At 39.2% G+C, this 17,333-nt stretch overlaps 1 protein-coding gene across 1 annotated transcript in view; it reads right to left on the reverse strand.

Annotated features, from left to right (window-relative positions):
- Positions 1-17,333, reverse strand: part of LOC138743157 (protein diaphanous homolog 1-like) — a 265,923-nt gene that overhangs the window by 156,326 nt on the left and 92,264 nt on the right. Inside the window, exons 16-18 of the mRNA XM_069898066.1 lie at positions 12,175-12,807; positions 9,042-9,160; positions 8,350-8,351 (exon numbers count right to left, since the gene is read on the reverse strand). Coding sequence (XP_069754167.1) covers positions 8,350-8,351; positions 9,042-9,160; positions 12,175-12,807 — 754 coding nt within the window. The remainder of the gene's footprint in view (positions 1-8,349; positions 8,352-9,041; positions 9,161-12,174; positions 12,808-17,333) is intronic.

A 17,333-nucleotide genomic window follows, 5' to 3' on the forward strand; every position in this document is an offset into this window, starting at 1 on the left:
AACAACAGTTGGGACTGGAACAGGAAAAGCTGGCAAGTTTGTGGAGAACCCCATTTGGAAGACAGGTTTGTAAGTGCTTTGTTCAGCCTGGTCAAAGCCCTTGTGGTTCATGCAAGAGGAGAGGACTGGCTGTCTAATGTTTCACTTGGAATAAGAGAAACAAAAAGGCACTCTGTGGTGACCTGAAAGAAAGAGGTTATCATCTGGAGAACCCTGAAGGGGGCAAGTTTCGTCAGCAAAACACTGGAGTGGCTGATTAAAAAGGAATCATTTGTGGATGTCCTGGAACAACAAATCTCTCTCTGAAAACCGACAAGAACCTTCCTGAGTGGTAACCATTTACCTTTCAAACACGAAAGCCTAGTGAACTTTATAAATGTCAAACTTTGTGCACAGTATAAGAATTGCCTGCAACCAGTGAACTTGGAGGAATGAGAAGTGAGATTGGACTGTGAACCAAAGAACTTTTCTGAACTTATACACACATTACATATATATGCACTTAGAATTAGAAGGGGGCTAAGTTAGGTTAAGTAAGTCAACAGTGATAAGTTAAAGTTTGATTCTATCTTCATGTTTAAAGATAATTCAAAGCAACTATTGTTGAAGTAACCATTTGTCTTAGTGAATATCTATTGCTGTTGGGTTTTGGGGTCCTCTGGGCTCATAAGACATGACTCATATTCATGAAGCAATATTTATTGATATAGATGAAATATGTGTCCTGCATATGTATTGTTTGCATGTGCCATATCTGGTTTTGTGTCTGCATGTTTTGCACAAGGACCGAAGAATGCTGATTCATGGAGTTGTACAATCGGATGTCAATAAATTTGACTTGATTTTATCACTTTTGTAGTAATGCCATAAATCCATAAAGATTAAATAAACTGCACTTTCATTCGTCAGAATAGAGTTTAAGGAGTGATTTGATTGAGACTTTTAGGATTGAGATATCTCTATTGAAAGACAAACTATTTCTATTTTAATGGGGGAATCTCAGTCAAGAGGATGAATCTTAAAAATCAAAGCCTGACCGTTGGAATGATTATGGAAGCTGGAGTGATTATGGAAGTCTGAAATGATCCTCAACAAAATGAGGTAGACTAAGCTACATGGAGAGATTTTAAGTTACATTGGATAATCTTCTGAGTTAAGGGTACACATATTTTGGTTTATATTCATTTTGAAATTCACTAATTTGTGATAAGCTGCATAAAGCATTTATATTCTAAACTGACACTATAATTTGGTGTTAGCTAAAGTTGAAAACTGCAGAGCGAACAATAAAAATAGAATTTACCCAAAATATAAATAATAAAAGAATATTTTGTCTTTCACTTCAGTGCAATTTTTCACTTCGAAGAATACTGCAGGCAATTCACAATGTTATGAAATTGCTCCATCTGTCTGTTGTAATTTCTAATGTACATGGAACCAGTAGCTCATCATTGGGACAATCTCTATTTTAGTGTCTATCTCAATGGCGATTCAATTTTAAATTACTACCCCCAACAGATTTGCTGTTTTATTTGGCAATCTAACTTGGCATATCAAGGATAAACAATTTTGAAAATAACATCTGCAAACCACAAATGTGGCCAAATTGCCAATTCGTCTTAGTCACAGAAACACTTAAGCTCATTTTATGTGACATCTTTGTCAATTTAACCCTTCAATGCCAGAGTTCAAAAATAAAATGTAACATGATTATATTCCAGTTAGAAATATGAGTAAATCAAAGACAGATCCATATTAGGAGTTAACCAATAGATTAGTGACTGATCTGAAAAGTAGATGGGTGAGGAGAATCCAGGAACAATTGATGGGCATGTGAAGGACAAGAGGTGACAGGAAAATGAGTGGGACAATTAGATTACTCAGTCAGTCGAGACTTGAATGGCCAAATTACATCAATCTATGCTGTAACCAAAAAAGAATACAAGCTCATTGGGAACATAGAACTTTACAGTGCAGAACCCAGGATATTGTGCCTGCCTATGTCAACCTACTCTACATTACTCTACACCTTACCTCACTCACTTTGCATGTGCCTGAGGCTTTTGAATGCCCCGATTCCCCCAGCCTCCACCGCCACCCCCAGCAATGCATTCCAGGCGTCCACCACTCTCTGTGTGTAAAAGTAAACACTTGATATCTCTCCCAAAGGTTCTTCCACTCACCTTAAGCCGATGTCCTCTGGTATTTGCGAGTCACCTCAGGAAAAAGGTGCTGGCTGTCCACCCTGACTAAGCCCCTTATAGTCCTATAAACCTCTATTGAGTCACGACTCATCCTTTGTTACTCAAAAGAGAAAAGGCCAAGCTCTGTCACCCTGGCTTCACGAGATACATTCTCCAATCCCAGCAATATCCATATAAATCTCCTCTGCACCCCAGGTCATATACACCCTTTCTTTAATGAGGCAACCAGAACGGAACACAATAGACTGCACGAATTGTTATCTTTTGCCATCGAAACTGGTTACTGTATTATTTGCTTGCAGTATGATAAGCCCAAAATGGCTGCTGTTTTTCTCTGCATTAGAATAGTGAGACGTTTCATAAACACTTCCCTGGCTCTCAATCATTCTTGGATGTTCAGTGCTTGAGACATCTCATATAAATACATCCTTTAACAATGTCAACCAATTTTTTTTTTTAAATCGCATGTACCATAATTTTAAAAAAAGCAACTCTGCAATAAAACAATAACCTTCAAATCACCTGAACGGCTGTGATTACCATGACTTTGGTCAATTATTTAGGTAAAAATTAGAAAACACAATGTAAATAATGTAATCACAATTATGAATGCATTAATATTTAAATTTTGGACAAAATATATGACATTATTTTAAAAATTTGAGGACTGGCAGTTTTGTTTTTATGAAGTAAAACTATTTCAAGATCTTTGCAGTATAAATTATGATATGGAAATTTAAATCATTGAGCTGAATGACAATGTAACCTTTTGATAGGATAAATATGATTACCACTGGATATAAAGACACAGGATAATTATAACTTTCAGAACTGGCCATGAACTGCACTTTATTGAGACCAGAGACAATTCCAAAGAAACTTGTGCCTTGAAAATAAATGTAACAACATTGTTCAATATCACCCTAATGAATCCAATATTATTGGAGATGTGTTGTCTTTTTAACATTGTTCCCTACATCTCCATTGTTGATACTCATGCAGAACAAAAAAAAAATAATTGAAATTGATCCAAATATTCTAAAGAAGCAGACGGGCAAAAGCTGGGCATATTTTTAAGAAACAATGCAAATTATTCACACCAAATGATTTGGGAAAATGTTTAGATTCCAGATAAAATTTCCAGGATTCAAGATAAAATTCAAGACCCATCAGAAATACAAACATGGGGGAAAAGATATTGTCTTGGTAATTTGCCTAAAAAGACAGATGCAGAAGCAGTCTTGGGCTAATTCTGAAATCGAAACCTATTAGCTTGCATGTGCCGGTTGGTTTTTAAATTGATAGGACATGACTATCTGACTTCACCTATTCAAATATTTTAAACTTCAGAGCCTTAACCCATACAGTAACATCCCTGTTGTCTGGAATTCAAGCAACTGGGAAAATAAATTGGTATTGCCAATCCCCATAGGCAGTGAATATCAGGGTATTAAGAAAATAATGTATACCTTGTATCGATTCACTGCAAGCTCTGTAAAAAGGCTGGTAAAACTAGAGTTGGAAGTGCATGAGAAGATGATGCTCCCATAGGGTTCGTTAAATTTTCAATCTCAATGATTAAAATTCTATCATTATTGAGAGTCTTAGTGAATATTGATGACCAGGGAGAATCTGAGCCATTCATACTCATTTTAAGAGGTGGTCAGAAGGACATCAGTTGCATTAAAAATGAAAGAGATCAGATGCCTGTTGTCTGTCATTTAAACAAGAAAACTCCATGTACAACATTTAGTTGTACATAAATAACTGCATGAATGTCCAAAATGGGTCTTCTCATTATATTCACCACACTGAAGAGCCAACTGCTACTGCTGTTTGTTAAGCAGGAGTATCAGAGAATCGTCTGCCTGGTACTTTCAGCAGATGTTGAAATAAGATATTGGGGAGGAAAGAGGAAAAAAAGCAAGTCCCAAGAATATCTTTGACAACTGCTGGAAGCCCCTCCCTCCTCAAGTGGCAACTTGAAAGGTTAGTCTGTCTCGAGGAAGAGAAACATGTTAAATGAAGGGACTCAAGAGAAACGGAACACAAATCAGTTCTTAGATTTACAAAAAACATGCGCAAACAGATGTCAGAATTAATTTACAATTAAAAGTTGCTGCTATAAAGACCTCTAAAGCCAATATTGACTAAGATATTCAAAGTTTAAATACAAAATATGTAGAGGTTCTTTTCCGAATTAAAAAATCAAAACAAAACCACTTATTCTTGGAGACACAGCCTTGCTTTAGCCAGAAAAAATTTCCCAATATTCATAACTTGATGTACCCTGTACTGACTATTACAACACTATCTGAACTGAATGAACAATAAGGTCTCAGTCACAAGTTGAAAACGCTGAAGAGATTTAAATTTTAAATTTAGACATACAGCACGGTAACAGGCCATTTCGGCCCATGAGTCTGTGCCACCCAATTTGCACCCAATTAACCTACAACCCAGGTAAGTTTCGAAAAGTGGGAGGAAACCTGAGCCCACAGGAAAAACCTACGCAGACATGGGGAGAACGTACAAACACCTTATAGATAGCACAGGATTCAAACCCTGGTCCCAATCGCTGATGCTGTAAAGGCGTTGCGCTAACCGCTACGCCAACCATGCCACCCTTGAGAAAGAGCAATATAAATCTTTCTGATAATTTTTATGAATCCTGAAAGATTGTAAAATTCTGTCAAAAGCAGTTCAAACATATTAGTTTAACTTCCCAGGGAATGCAGACATCCAGGCGACTTTTAAGAGTTATGTTTGGTGTTTACCCTCATTATAAATAAAAGCTACTTGCTATTGGAACTCCACAAGCATTTATGGTCTTGGCCTTGATATTTAACTCCACTGACATAAATCATCCTATTTCCCTCTGAGAACCTCCGGTTTAGGATTCAACCTCTGGCAAAAATACTGAAGTCATGGAAATGAATGAGGCAGACTCCTTTACTAATTTTATTCATAACTCTGGAAACTAGGCAAGTGAGCCACACAAATACCCTCCACCCAAAGATTAGAGGTGATATTAATTGGATAATCTTAAACAAGACTATCGCTTCTTTAAATTGCAGCAATGTGAATTTGACCAGGACAAATGCTTCATATTCATACTGTGAATTCAAACCATGAAATTTTCAAGTTGTCTTTAACTGCGCAACTGTATCTAACATTTTCGAACAAATGTGTCAGTTTATATTCAACTTCAGAAGTAAATCATCCCAATTTTTTTCTTCTGTTACAAAAAAGAAAAATTCTTCATTCCAAAATCTAAACAATACATTGTGGCATCTACAATAAACAGCTGTCAGGAAGTGCTTTCACAGCCCATTAGTTTAACAGCAGTGATATATTTAAGGCTGCAGTACATTGAAACTAATCATAGTGTAAAATTAATTTGAAGATCTGAATTAACACAAAAAGGCAGCTGAGACTCTCCACTTCAAAAGAATTCTGTTTAAAATATTGCACCAAACAAAGCAAACCACCTACATTCATATGATAGCCAAGGCTGCTACAGATTTTATGAAAGCAGCCGTGGACTAGTGTACTCCCCCCCCCCCCACCCCCCAAAAGAGTTTGGGGTTTTCCCCAACCTGAAGCTCTGGATGAACAATGAGATCTATAACCTGCTGAGAGCCAGATCAAAGGCTGTCAAGTGCAGAGATCCAGCTCACTACAGAAGGAGCAGGTATGACTTGTGGAAAGCCTTCTTCCAGGCAAAGTGGAGTTTCTGGACGAAAATAGAAACCATGGTGCAGTAGGAGATGCCAAAACCTCACTCCTTGATGAACTCACTGCCTTCTATGCCAGATTTGGCCACAAGGACAAGAAAGAACCACCACTGAACACCACCATGTCCATGACGTTCCTCTCCTGTCTGTATCCAATGACAGGCAGGCTGCCTTTAGGAGAGTGAATTCGAGGAAAGCATCCTGTCCGGACATAATATCCGGCCGAATATTAAAACTGTGCTGACCAACTTACCAATGTATTCACGAATATCTTCAACATCTCACTCTGGCAGGGTGTGGTAACCCCTCCTGTTTCTAACTAGTGTCAAATTGTACTGGTGCCCAAGAAGATTGTGGTAACCTGCCTAAATGATTATTGACCAGTGGAAAGCACATCAACAGTGATGAAGTGTTTTGAAAGGCTGGTTTTGGAGTAGATCAGTTCCTGTCTGAATGGTGACATGGATCTGTTCCAATTCGCCTATTGTAACAGCAAGTTGACAGCGGATGCCATCTCACTGGCTCGACAAAAAGCCTTGAAATGCATGGACAGCAAAGATGCATACATTAGTATGCCTTTTTTGACTACAGTTCAGACTTTAACACCATCATCCCCTCAGAACTGATCAGCAAACTCCAAGACCTGGGACTACATCCTACTGTATAATTGGATCCATGATTTCTTCACCTACAGAACACAATCAGTGAGGATTGGCAAGAACATCTCTACAATGTCCATCAGAACCAGAGCACCACAGGACTGAATTCTTAGCTCCCCTGCTTGCCTTACTTTACATCTGTCTGTGTGGCTCAGTATGATAACAACACCATCTACAAATTCACTGACAATACCACAGTAGTAGGTTGTATTTAAAAAAGGCAACGATTCAGCATATAAGAGGGAGACTGAAAACTCGGCCGAATGGTGCAGCAATAATAACCTTGCACCAAAACCAAAGAGCAGATTTTTATTTCAGGAAAGAAAAGCCAGATGTGTACGATCCAGTGATCAATGGGGGATTAGAGGTGGAGAAGTTGACCAAATTTAAGTTTTTGGGAGTTACTATCTCAGAGGCTCTTTCCTGGAGCCAACACACGCTAGCATCTCTTCTTCCTTAGGATTTTGTGAAGGTTTTGTATGATGTCAGAAATCATGGCAAATTTCCACAGATATGTGGTCAAAAATGTGCTGACTGGCTGCTCATGGTCTGGTATGGGGACCCAAATACCCTCGAGTGTAAACCCCTGCAAAAGATAGTAGACACAGCCCAGGACATCACAGGCAAACCCCTTCCCACCATCAAGGATATCTACAGGAAATGCTGCCATTGGAGAGCAGCAGCGATCATCAAGGATCCTCACCACCCGGCACATGCTCTGTTCTTGCTGCTAACATCAAAAAAGAGGTACAAGTGCCTCAGGATTCACACCACCAGGTTCAGAAACAGCTGCTACCCTTCCACCATCAGACTCTTCAATGACAAGCTCAATCAGGGACTCATTTAAGGACTTCCTTTGGTACTTTATTGGTTTTTTTCCCTTTGTTTTACACCTTCAGTTGTTTACATTTATTTACAAGTGTACATTGTGCAGTTTTTTTTGCACTACCAATAAGTGGTAATTCTGCACGGCCCAAAGGAAAAAGAACCTCAGGGTTGTATGTGATGTCATGTATGTACTCTGACAATAAATCTGAAATCTCTTCTGCATCACACATACAATCAGAATAAATTATAGGTCAGCAATATGAATCACTTCTGAACAATATTCCATTTTGACAGCTTTTGTCTTCTCAAGAAATGCATTAAATTCAACATTTTCAAAGCATCTCAGAACAACAGGTTTTGAAAATAAAACAATTCTCTTACCTTTACTTGCTGTATGAATCACCATGATGGAATTGCAAAGTAAGAAAAGAGAAAATCATTAATGCCAGGGTGGAATACTGTTAGGCACAATATTCAGTCTACAATATATGGAATGGCATCTGAATTATTTCCAAATTATACAAATTCTGTGTAAGATTATGCCTGTCACTGGTATAATATTGTGATGGTTAAGATATTCTATCTGCAACCCAGATTGCCAGCACAGTCTATTATAAATTTAACAAATATTGCAACTTGTACACCAAAATAAATTCTCTCTTGATGATGACTAAGAATGAAAAAGGCAGAACTTCAGAACAAATCTAAGAGTCAGAAAGCAGATTAATGGCACAATGTGGAACCATTCTTTGAACTAGTCAGTTTTGGACTTTGCATCCAATATGAATATTGTGGTCTTCTTCTGTGATGTTATTCTGTCAATATATAACCAACCTCATTACCAGTCATTTCAACCAAAAACTTCAACCAATTCCTAACATGGAGATTGAGAAGCTCTAATTCAGAGATGGCTAACTCAACCTCTTCTTGATAGTGCAACCGTAAACTTTGTGCTTATAGGTAAAAAAAATTAACAGGAACATGAACGGAATTCAGCAACAACAAATCGTTAATCAAGCTAATATCCATTTTGTCCCAATGGAGCAAACAGGGTAGTGATATAATATCCTATTTACTTTTTCAGGTACGGTGATGCAGTTTAGGGACCTTAGCAAACTCCAAATCATCTCAAAATTTACTTTAGATCTTAGTTAAAAGTCAAGGCCTACAAGCTAATCCTTGTGGATAGACTATTTCATTCTGTATCAATTTATTTTTTTTAAAGTATTTGGACTTCATAAAAAGGCTTGTTTAAAAATACAGATTTTTGACTCAACTGAGAATCAAGAACAGCTTAGGGAGTGTTTGCAATGATTGGAATATGAATATGGGCTCATAAAGGAACATTCTTAAGGAGTACCTAGCTTCGCCCACTTCAAGTATTTATATCTTGCATTTGTGTAACAAGAAGACCAATATTTGGTGCGGTAAAAGGGTACCTATTCTTTACTCCTCAAGACTCAAGTACAATACTTTTAAGAGATTAGTGAGTTAGAGTCCTTGAAGATCACATTGATCAAATTTAAGTTTCTTGTCCCAATTTACACTTTTAGTTGACACAAATTCAAATCTAAATTAGGAAAGTTAAATTAACCAAAACATGGTTCAGTAACTTACATTTAGTCTGGGTAGAGAATGCAAGAGTGAGTTTTGCCATCAGTTCTTTATTCTCATACTTTTCCTCCTTCACATTGACCCAGAAACACTTTTCTGTCAAATCATTTGGCCCAAGCTGAAAAATAAACAAATCAGAAAACATGATAAAAAGTTTAGAATAATTGGATTTGTGGCATTCAGTGTTAATCACAAAACAGAATTAAACTGCATATGTCAATTAGACCGCATTGTGTCCACTTGAACCATTAAGGAGCAAGCACAAAAGCCTATATTAGTTTAACACTTCTTTTCCTCCCATGTTTAGCATCATCTTGAAAAGCTGAAGAGTTTCTACCACGTCTTGGCCAGTGACATCCCTCACGCAGCAAAAATAATTTAATCTTTCTCAAACCACTGCTTGTTGGTGCCACATTTCCTGTGTTACAATTGCGACTACACTTCAGTTACCTGGTCTCCTTACCTTTCCACGTTGATTTTCTGTTTTCTCACTGAGATAAAGTGAAGTCTCCTTTATTTATCGGTCATACCATGCTCGCACGGTAAAGATGAGATAGCATTTCTCCAGGACCATGGAGCATATTTACACAAGTATAAGTTAGAAGTTAAACATTAAAATACTAAGGCGAATACAGTAAAAGTCCACAGTACACTATCCACATATGTTCTGGGAATTCAGGGGCCTGATGGCTTGGGGGAAAAAAACTGTTGCCCAATCTGGACGTAACGACTTGAGTGCTACGGTACCTCCTACAAAATGGCAGAAGGGAGAACAGTTTACGTGAGAGGTGTGTGGAGTCCTTCACAATGTTTATTGCCTTTCATCCACATAAAGAGTTGTAGATGTCCTTCATGGTAGCAAGAGAGCTCCCAATGATCTTTTCCACTGACTTCACTATCCTTTGCAGTCTTGCGGTCCGAGGAGGTACAGCTTCCAAACCAGGTGGTGATGTAGCTGCACAGCATGTTCTCAGTACATCTTCTCCTGAATATAGTGAGGATGGAAAGTGGGAGATGAACTTTCCTCAGCCTTTGCAAGGTGCTGCTGGGCTTTCTTGACTATGGAGCTGGTGGTAAGGGACCAGGTGAGATTCTCCACCAGGTGCATTGCAAGAAACTTGATACACTTGACCACCTCAATGGTCAAGCCATCAATGGTCAGTAGAGAACTGTTCTGTGGCATGTTCTGATGAGAAAGAGTGAGGACCTCTTATTTCAAATCCAATGGACAGATCTTAAATGAATAGATTTTCTACTTTGTGAAGTGGCAAATAATTTAGAAAATTAGGAAGCGGTTCATGGCTACATTAGAGGAAAAAGTAGCCACTGAGAGAACCGGGGGAATATTACAATGGGAACAATAACGGAAGATGAAAGAAGCAAGCAAAACAAAAAAATAAATGCAGTTTGGTGAGGGTACAAAGACAAGTATGCTTCTGAAATCCCTACAAGTTATTTTCTAATAATCTGTTAGAAATGTGAACCTTTAAGGGTTCAATGATATTCTTCATAAATTTAGACATACTGCACAGTACCAGGTCCTTCTATCTCATGAGCCAGTCCTGCCCAAATACCCCAATCAACTTACAATCCCTGTATCTTTTGAAAAGTGGGAGGAAACCGGAGCAGCCCCATGCAGACATGAGGAGAGTATGCAAATTCCTTACAGGCTGGACCAGATTCAAATCCAGGAGGCTGGCACCGTAATAGCATTGCACTAGCCACTACACTAACTATGCCATCCTCTGTCTTAACTAGCTTTGATTATTTTTAATGCCAGGAATTCTAGTAATTCCATTAAATATTTTCATCATTGTGTTAATTCCTTTATAATTTGAATTACAAATGCAGTCATTTATAACTTAAGATGCTCAAAAATTTAAACACAACTTAGACTTGAGTTAACATTCAAACCAAGGCCCAAAAAGTAATCTGAATAAAAATAGAAAATAATGGAACCACTCGGCAGATCAAGTGACATGTGAAAGAAAAGCAAAATTAACATTTCAGCATTTGTATTTTTTTTTCTAGGTTCTGCTCTACTTGCTGAAAGTTTCTAGAATTAGGCATTTTTATTTCTAATTTCCATCATCTACACTGAGATTTTTTTTTTTTAAAAACAGGGCAGGAGAGATTAGATGCTGAAAGAACAGGCCAGGCTAACAGTTTAAGGCTATGAGGTAAACCATCTAAGTCTGAGATGAGGAGAAATACCTTTGCCCATATGGTAAATCTGGGAATGTTACACTAAATAAAGAATTTGAAGACAAATAATGAAATATATTGAATGAGAAATTAGATATTTCTTTTACGCTTTGAGGAATCAAGCAATATGGGATAAAGTTTGAAAAGGATACTGAATTAGGATGACCAGCTATAACAATATGGAATGTGATATATAATCCAATAATGGAATGGTTTACTTTGGAGAAACTCAGCAGGTCCCGCAGCATCCATAGGAGGCAAAGATATTTTATCAGTTTTTCGGGTCTAAGCCCTTTGTCTTAATTTATATTTCTAGGAATATTGTGGGATTATCAGATGATAAAAGTTCACCATTTTCAAGATTACAAAAAATGAGCTGTGGCTTAGATTAAGGCACTGGCAGGAGACAATATTTGAGAGAGGCAAATCAAAATTAAGGGCCCAGATTTAGGATGTGACAACGCAGAAAGGAAGATGCAGTAAATATCTTGGGATAGTCAGTTTAAGAGTGAGTTTTTCTAATTAGTAGAGTGGAAACCTGGGTGGATAATATCCAAGAGGGAACATTTAATAACATCAGTTCATATCAGACCCAAGAAATTAAGTTTGGTGGTCAACTGATCAGTTAAGAACAGACACAAGATAACACAAGGTGTTGCCCCATGGGCAAGATGTGGTCTGACTGAGCAAAATGGTATACAGGATAGAAAGATTTGATAGCATAATGATGATAGCAGAGAATATTTGGGGAGACAAGAATTACAGGTGGGCAGAACTAGATGCTATTATATGGAGGGAGAAAGGAAATCCATACAATTTCAGAATTTACCAATGAAAATACACTGTACGACCTGCCAATGAGACATAAAAACATGACAATTGCTGTTTCAATTTTAAATAGAAACTATTTTTAAAATATCCACTTACTTTTGACCAGTTTGTCCTTTTGAGTGGAACTTCAGGCTTGTACTCCTTTTTAGGTTCCAACCCAAAGGGTAAAGTCTGAACAAATGGAGCACTAGAAAAGCCAAATAATCCAGGTGGTGGTGGTGGTGGTGGCATTCCAGGGAATCCTGGAGGAGGTGGTGGTATGCCTGCTTGGCCTGGCAGTGGAGGTGGTGGTGGTATACCTGGGCCTGGCAGTGGAGGGGGTGCAGGTATGCCCACTTGGCCTGGCAGTGGAGGGGGTGCAGGTATGCCCATTTGGCCTGGCAGTGGAGGGGGTGCAGGTATGCCCACTTGGCCTGGCAGTGGAGGGGGTGCAGGTATGCCAACTTGGCCTGGCAGCGGAGGGGGTGCAGGTATGCTCACTTGGCCTGGCAGTGGAGGGGGTGCAGGTATGCTCAATTGGCCTGGCAGCAGTGGGGGTGCAGGTATGCTCACTTGGCCAGGCAGCGGAGGGGGTGCAGGTATGCCCACTTGGCCTGGCAGTGAAGATACTGGTTCTTGCCCTGGCAAAGGAGGTGCCTGTGGTGGGACATTAACTTGAGCTGGCAATTCTTTTGGAATGTTGGCCAACTTCGTATTTGCATCTTCCAGGTCTTTTGATAACTGTGTCACCTGTGTCAAAAGAAAGATGACATGCATTGAACTTGTGAATGAAAGGAAATTACACTGTTCCTAGATAGCCTTCATTATCAAATTAGTGATGCTTTTCAGAACACTAGGTGTAGAAGTCCTCCCTTAAGCCTAGTCTGCCATTCAATACCACTTCATTTCAATATTACTTTTTAGCTAAATGCCAAATCTTGAAAAGATCTGATGCATAATTAATACAGAAATTCATTGAACATCGACAGCTCTCGAAATCCAAGGATTTAACTGAGTTAAGAAATTTTGCATTCAGTTCTATCTGGTCCGCCTTTAATATCTAAATTGTAGAGATACTTATTGTGTAAAAAAAAACCTAGCAGATATGGTGCATGTTTATTATCATCCTATTGTAAAGGTACAATCAGATGAAACAGCATTCTCTGGTCCTTGGAACACAACACGAATGCAAAATCAGACATAACACACAAACAATACTCCTTTCCTTCCTTTCCTTTGGCTTGGAGTCGCGGACGAAGATTTATGGAGGGGTATGTCCACGTCCGCTGCAGGCTCGTTGGTAACCGACAAGTCCGATGCGGGACTGGCAGGCACGGTTGCAGCGGTTGCAAGGGAAAATTGGTGGGTTGGGGTTGGGTGTTGGGTTTTTCCTCCTTTGTCTTTTGTCAGTAAGGTGGGCTCTGTGGACTTCTTCAAAGGAGGTTGCTGCCCGCCGAACTGTGAGGCGCCAAGATGCATGGTTTGAGGCGATATCAGCCCACTGGCGGTGGTCAATGTGGCAGGCACCAAGAGATTTCTTTAGGCAGTCCTTGTACCTCTTCTTTGGTGCACCTCTGTCACGGTGGCCAGTGGAGAGCTCGCCATAGAACACGACCTTGGGAAGGCGATGGTCCTCCATTCTGGAGATGTGACCCACCCAGCGCAGTTGGGTCTTCAGCAATACATACGCAGGATAAACGTACATCTATTGTTTAGTGCACATTAGAGTCTCGAATGGTTAATGTGAGCAGTTCCTTTGGTCGTTCAGCATACTCACTGACCGTGAGAAAAAGCTGTTTCTCAGCCTGGTGGTGCTGGCTCTGATATGTAAGAAATCAGTGCACTTTATTGATTTTCTTTTTGTATTTTAGTTTGTTCACATTTGTTTACAGTTCTTTGTTTACATGTTTTATGCTGTGGATTTTTTTGCACTACCAATTAGTGGTAATTTTGCTACACCCGCGGGAAAAAGGAATCTCAGGATTGTATGCGATGTCATGCATGAACTCTGACAATAAATCTGAAATCCGGAGAGGTAAGGGGGTCGAGAGCTGGAGGGAAGGGAGGGAGAAGAGAATAAGATAGCAGAAACTGGAGTAAATGTTAATGCCAATAGATTGGAGAGTGCCAAGATGGAAAATCCCAGGAGATTGCTTCACTGAATACCTTTATTCTGTTTGCATCATTGACAGGAATCTCCCAGTGGCCAACCACTTCAATTCCACACCTCACTCCCATGTTCACATATCTGTCCATGGCCTCATGCCCTACTCCACCAAGGCCACCCATAAATTGAAGGGACAACACTTAATTTTCCATCTGGGCATTCTCTAACCAGATGGCATTAAAAAATCAACCTCTGGTTTCTGCTAGCCTACTCTCCATTATCCCTCTCTTTCCCTTTGTTTTCTTTCCTCCAGCTCTCTACCCCTTCTCTCTCCATTCATAGAGCCATCCCCCCCCTCCCCCTGTTTGCTAATGTGCCTTCCTCCCTCAGACCTTTATGTTCAGGCATCTGCCTACATTTTGCTCATACCTTGATGAAGGCCTCAAGACCAGAATGTTGGTTCTGCATCTTTATTCTTTGCTATATACAGGTCACTGTTTGACCAGCTGAGTTTCTCCAGCATTACGTTTTTACTTCAACAATGGTGTTTGCAGTCTTTCGTGTTTTACCCCCACCATTAACGTTCTCTTGTTATACATTACAATGGGGGCAAGAGAAAAAATACTACCATCATAAAACCCTGTGAAACAAGCTAGACTGTTAAAGGACATTGCAGGTTTGGTTCCAATCCTCCTGGTAACATATTGAGGTAATGTGCTGAGACAGAGTTGACACATTTCTGCATTTGTGCAGTTGTCTATGGAGCACAATGAGAAAATGAACATGGCTCTGGGTTAATTTCTTTGAGCTACCTGCTGAAATTATTCCTGTAATGAAATGCTTGTAAACCTTGCAGCAACAGCCTTTGCACATGAGATCATTGATAGGTTTTAAACTGAGTCACCCTGTGGGGCAAACAGATAGTCTCTAATATTTGACAAGTAATTGCCAAATCAGTATTGAGTATTAAGAGAAAATATCCATTTGGCAATGTGATGATGGATTTCCAAAACCTATCTTCAATTTCTAATTTAAATTTAAGTCCCTGAACAGGTTTTATTATACCCTATGGAGCTTGAAAATAGCAGTCTTTGGAACATGATAAGAAAAAACTGAAATGGATGAGCTTCATTTCATTACACAGCAAAGGAAATGAGCAGGTCTCGATTGGAAAATTTGTAAAAGTCACAGCCAGGCATGGAAAATGTTAGCTGAGTTTGTTTTCTTTGGCATCGTAGCCCTTAAACGGGCTCCTGATTATGGTCTATAAAGTTATAGGGGGCCTAGAAAGGATGGAAAGGGGAGTCTTCCTTCAGCAGTTTGAGGTCAATAATTAGCAATCATAAATGTAAAATAACTGGCACAAGGAACCTCAGAGAAGGAAAAATTATTTCCAGCCACCACCTGGAAAGAAAAGAAACCTTCAATATATTTGAAATACCTGACTGCATTTGAAGTGCTATCAACTACAAGGTTTCAGACCCTCTGGAAAAAAAATGAGAAAAGGCTAAAAAACTAACTAGCACAGATACACAATCCTTTAACCGGAACCCATGGGGGACAGCAGGTTCTGAATTTTGGATTTTTACGGATTTCGGAAAGTCAGATTTCAGAAACCCACCCGAATTGTGCTGCTGTATCCACCCCCACCCCCTTCCAGTTGCGCTGCCAGTCTATCCCCCTGCCTGACTTGCGCTGCCGGTCCTCTCCCTCCCCCCCCCCCGCCCGACTCGCGCTGCCGGTCTCTCGCCCACCCGACTCGCGCTGCTGTCTCTCTCCCTACCTGCCGGATTTTGGAGCTTTCCGGATTTTAGATGTCTGGATAAAGGATTGTGTACCTGTACAATGAGCTATATATACATGTATACACATACTCGTACACACATACACGTAGATACATACACATAGACACATACACACATACACGTAGACATACATGTAGACATACACGCAGACACAGACACACAGACACAGAGACACACGGACACACGGACACAGACACACGGACACAGACACACGGTCACAGACACACGGACACAGACACACGGACACAGACACACGGACACACGGACACAGACACATGGACACAGACACACGGACACAGACACACGGACACAGACACACAGACATATACACATAAACACAGACACATACACACAGACACATACAGACACATACATAGACACATAGACACAGACACAGACACATACACAGACACATACACTATATATACATATATAACAGTGATTGAGATATATATTTCAATCACAGTGTTATAAATTTTTCAGATTCTACATATTGTGTGAGAATCATATTATTGTTACTTTGCTTTAAAAGAAAGATATTTTGACATAGTCGAATTCTGAGTTATTTCCTCCTAAAAGCAGCCAAGACTGGGTAAGATGAAAAAATGTCAACAAATTTGTAGGTTCTCAGAAGGTATTATTCAAGGCTCCAAAGGGGATGAATATAAATCAGCCAAAATACAATACTGGCAAGCTTGGGTCAAGGGATGAAAAGTCTTCAGCAGCTTGAATATTCAAGGTTTCGATATTTTCAAGACTGCTTTGATGCTTGTGGTGAATTTTATACAACAACGTAACTGTGCAAAATCATATTGGCAATGCGGGGGGGGCGGGTGGTGACTTCAACTACTCTCATAAAATGATACCCAGTGATGCATAATCTTTGGGCTAGAATCAAAGGCGTGAAAGACTAAAAGATGACAATCCTGGATTTATTCAGAAGGCATCACAGAACATGCCAAGATGTAGAAGATTTTCTTTGTTCCATTATCTAAATTCCTGGTGGAACATAATCTGATGCAATCAGATCACATTATTTACACCCAATAATCTTGAAAAAAATATTTATTACATTGACATAATACCCAGCAAACACTCAACCCAATCAACACCTAGTTCAAAATACATGATGATTCTCAACATTTTTCCCGCCATCCTTAATGAATGATGTGCTTCCTTTTTAAAATATTTTTAAATATTAATATTTAAAGTATAAACAATTGGATGGTACAACTCTACAATCTGCAAAAAAATTAGAAAAAAATTACAAATATGATCATAATTAAAGAATCCTGAGCACATTCTTAATGATAAATAACAAAAAAAGAAAAAAGGAACAATAAAGTTTTTTTTTAATTCAAAAC

The sequence above is a fragment of the Narcine bancroftii genome, chromosome 9 (genome assembly GCF_036971445.1).
Source record: "Narcine bancroftii isolate sNarBan1 chromosome 9, sNarBan1.hap1, whole genome shotgun sequence".
Taxonomy (NCBI): domain Eukaryota; kingdom Metazoa; phylum Chordata; class Chondrichthyes; order Torpediniformes; family Narcinidae; genus Narcine; species Narcine bancroftii.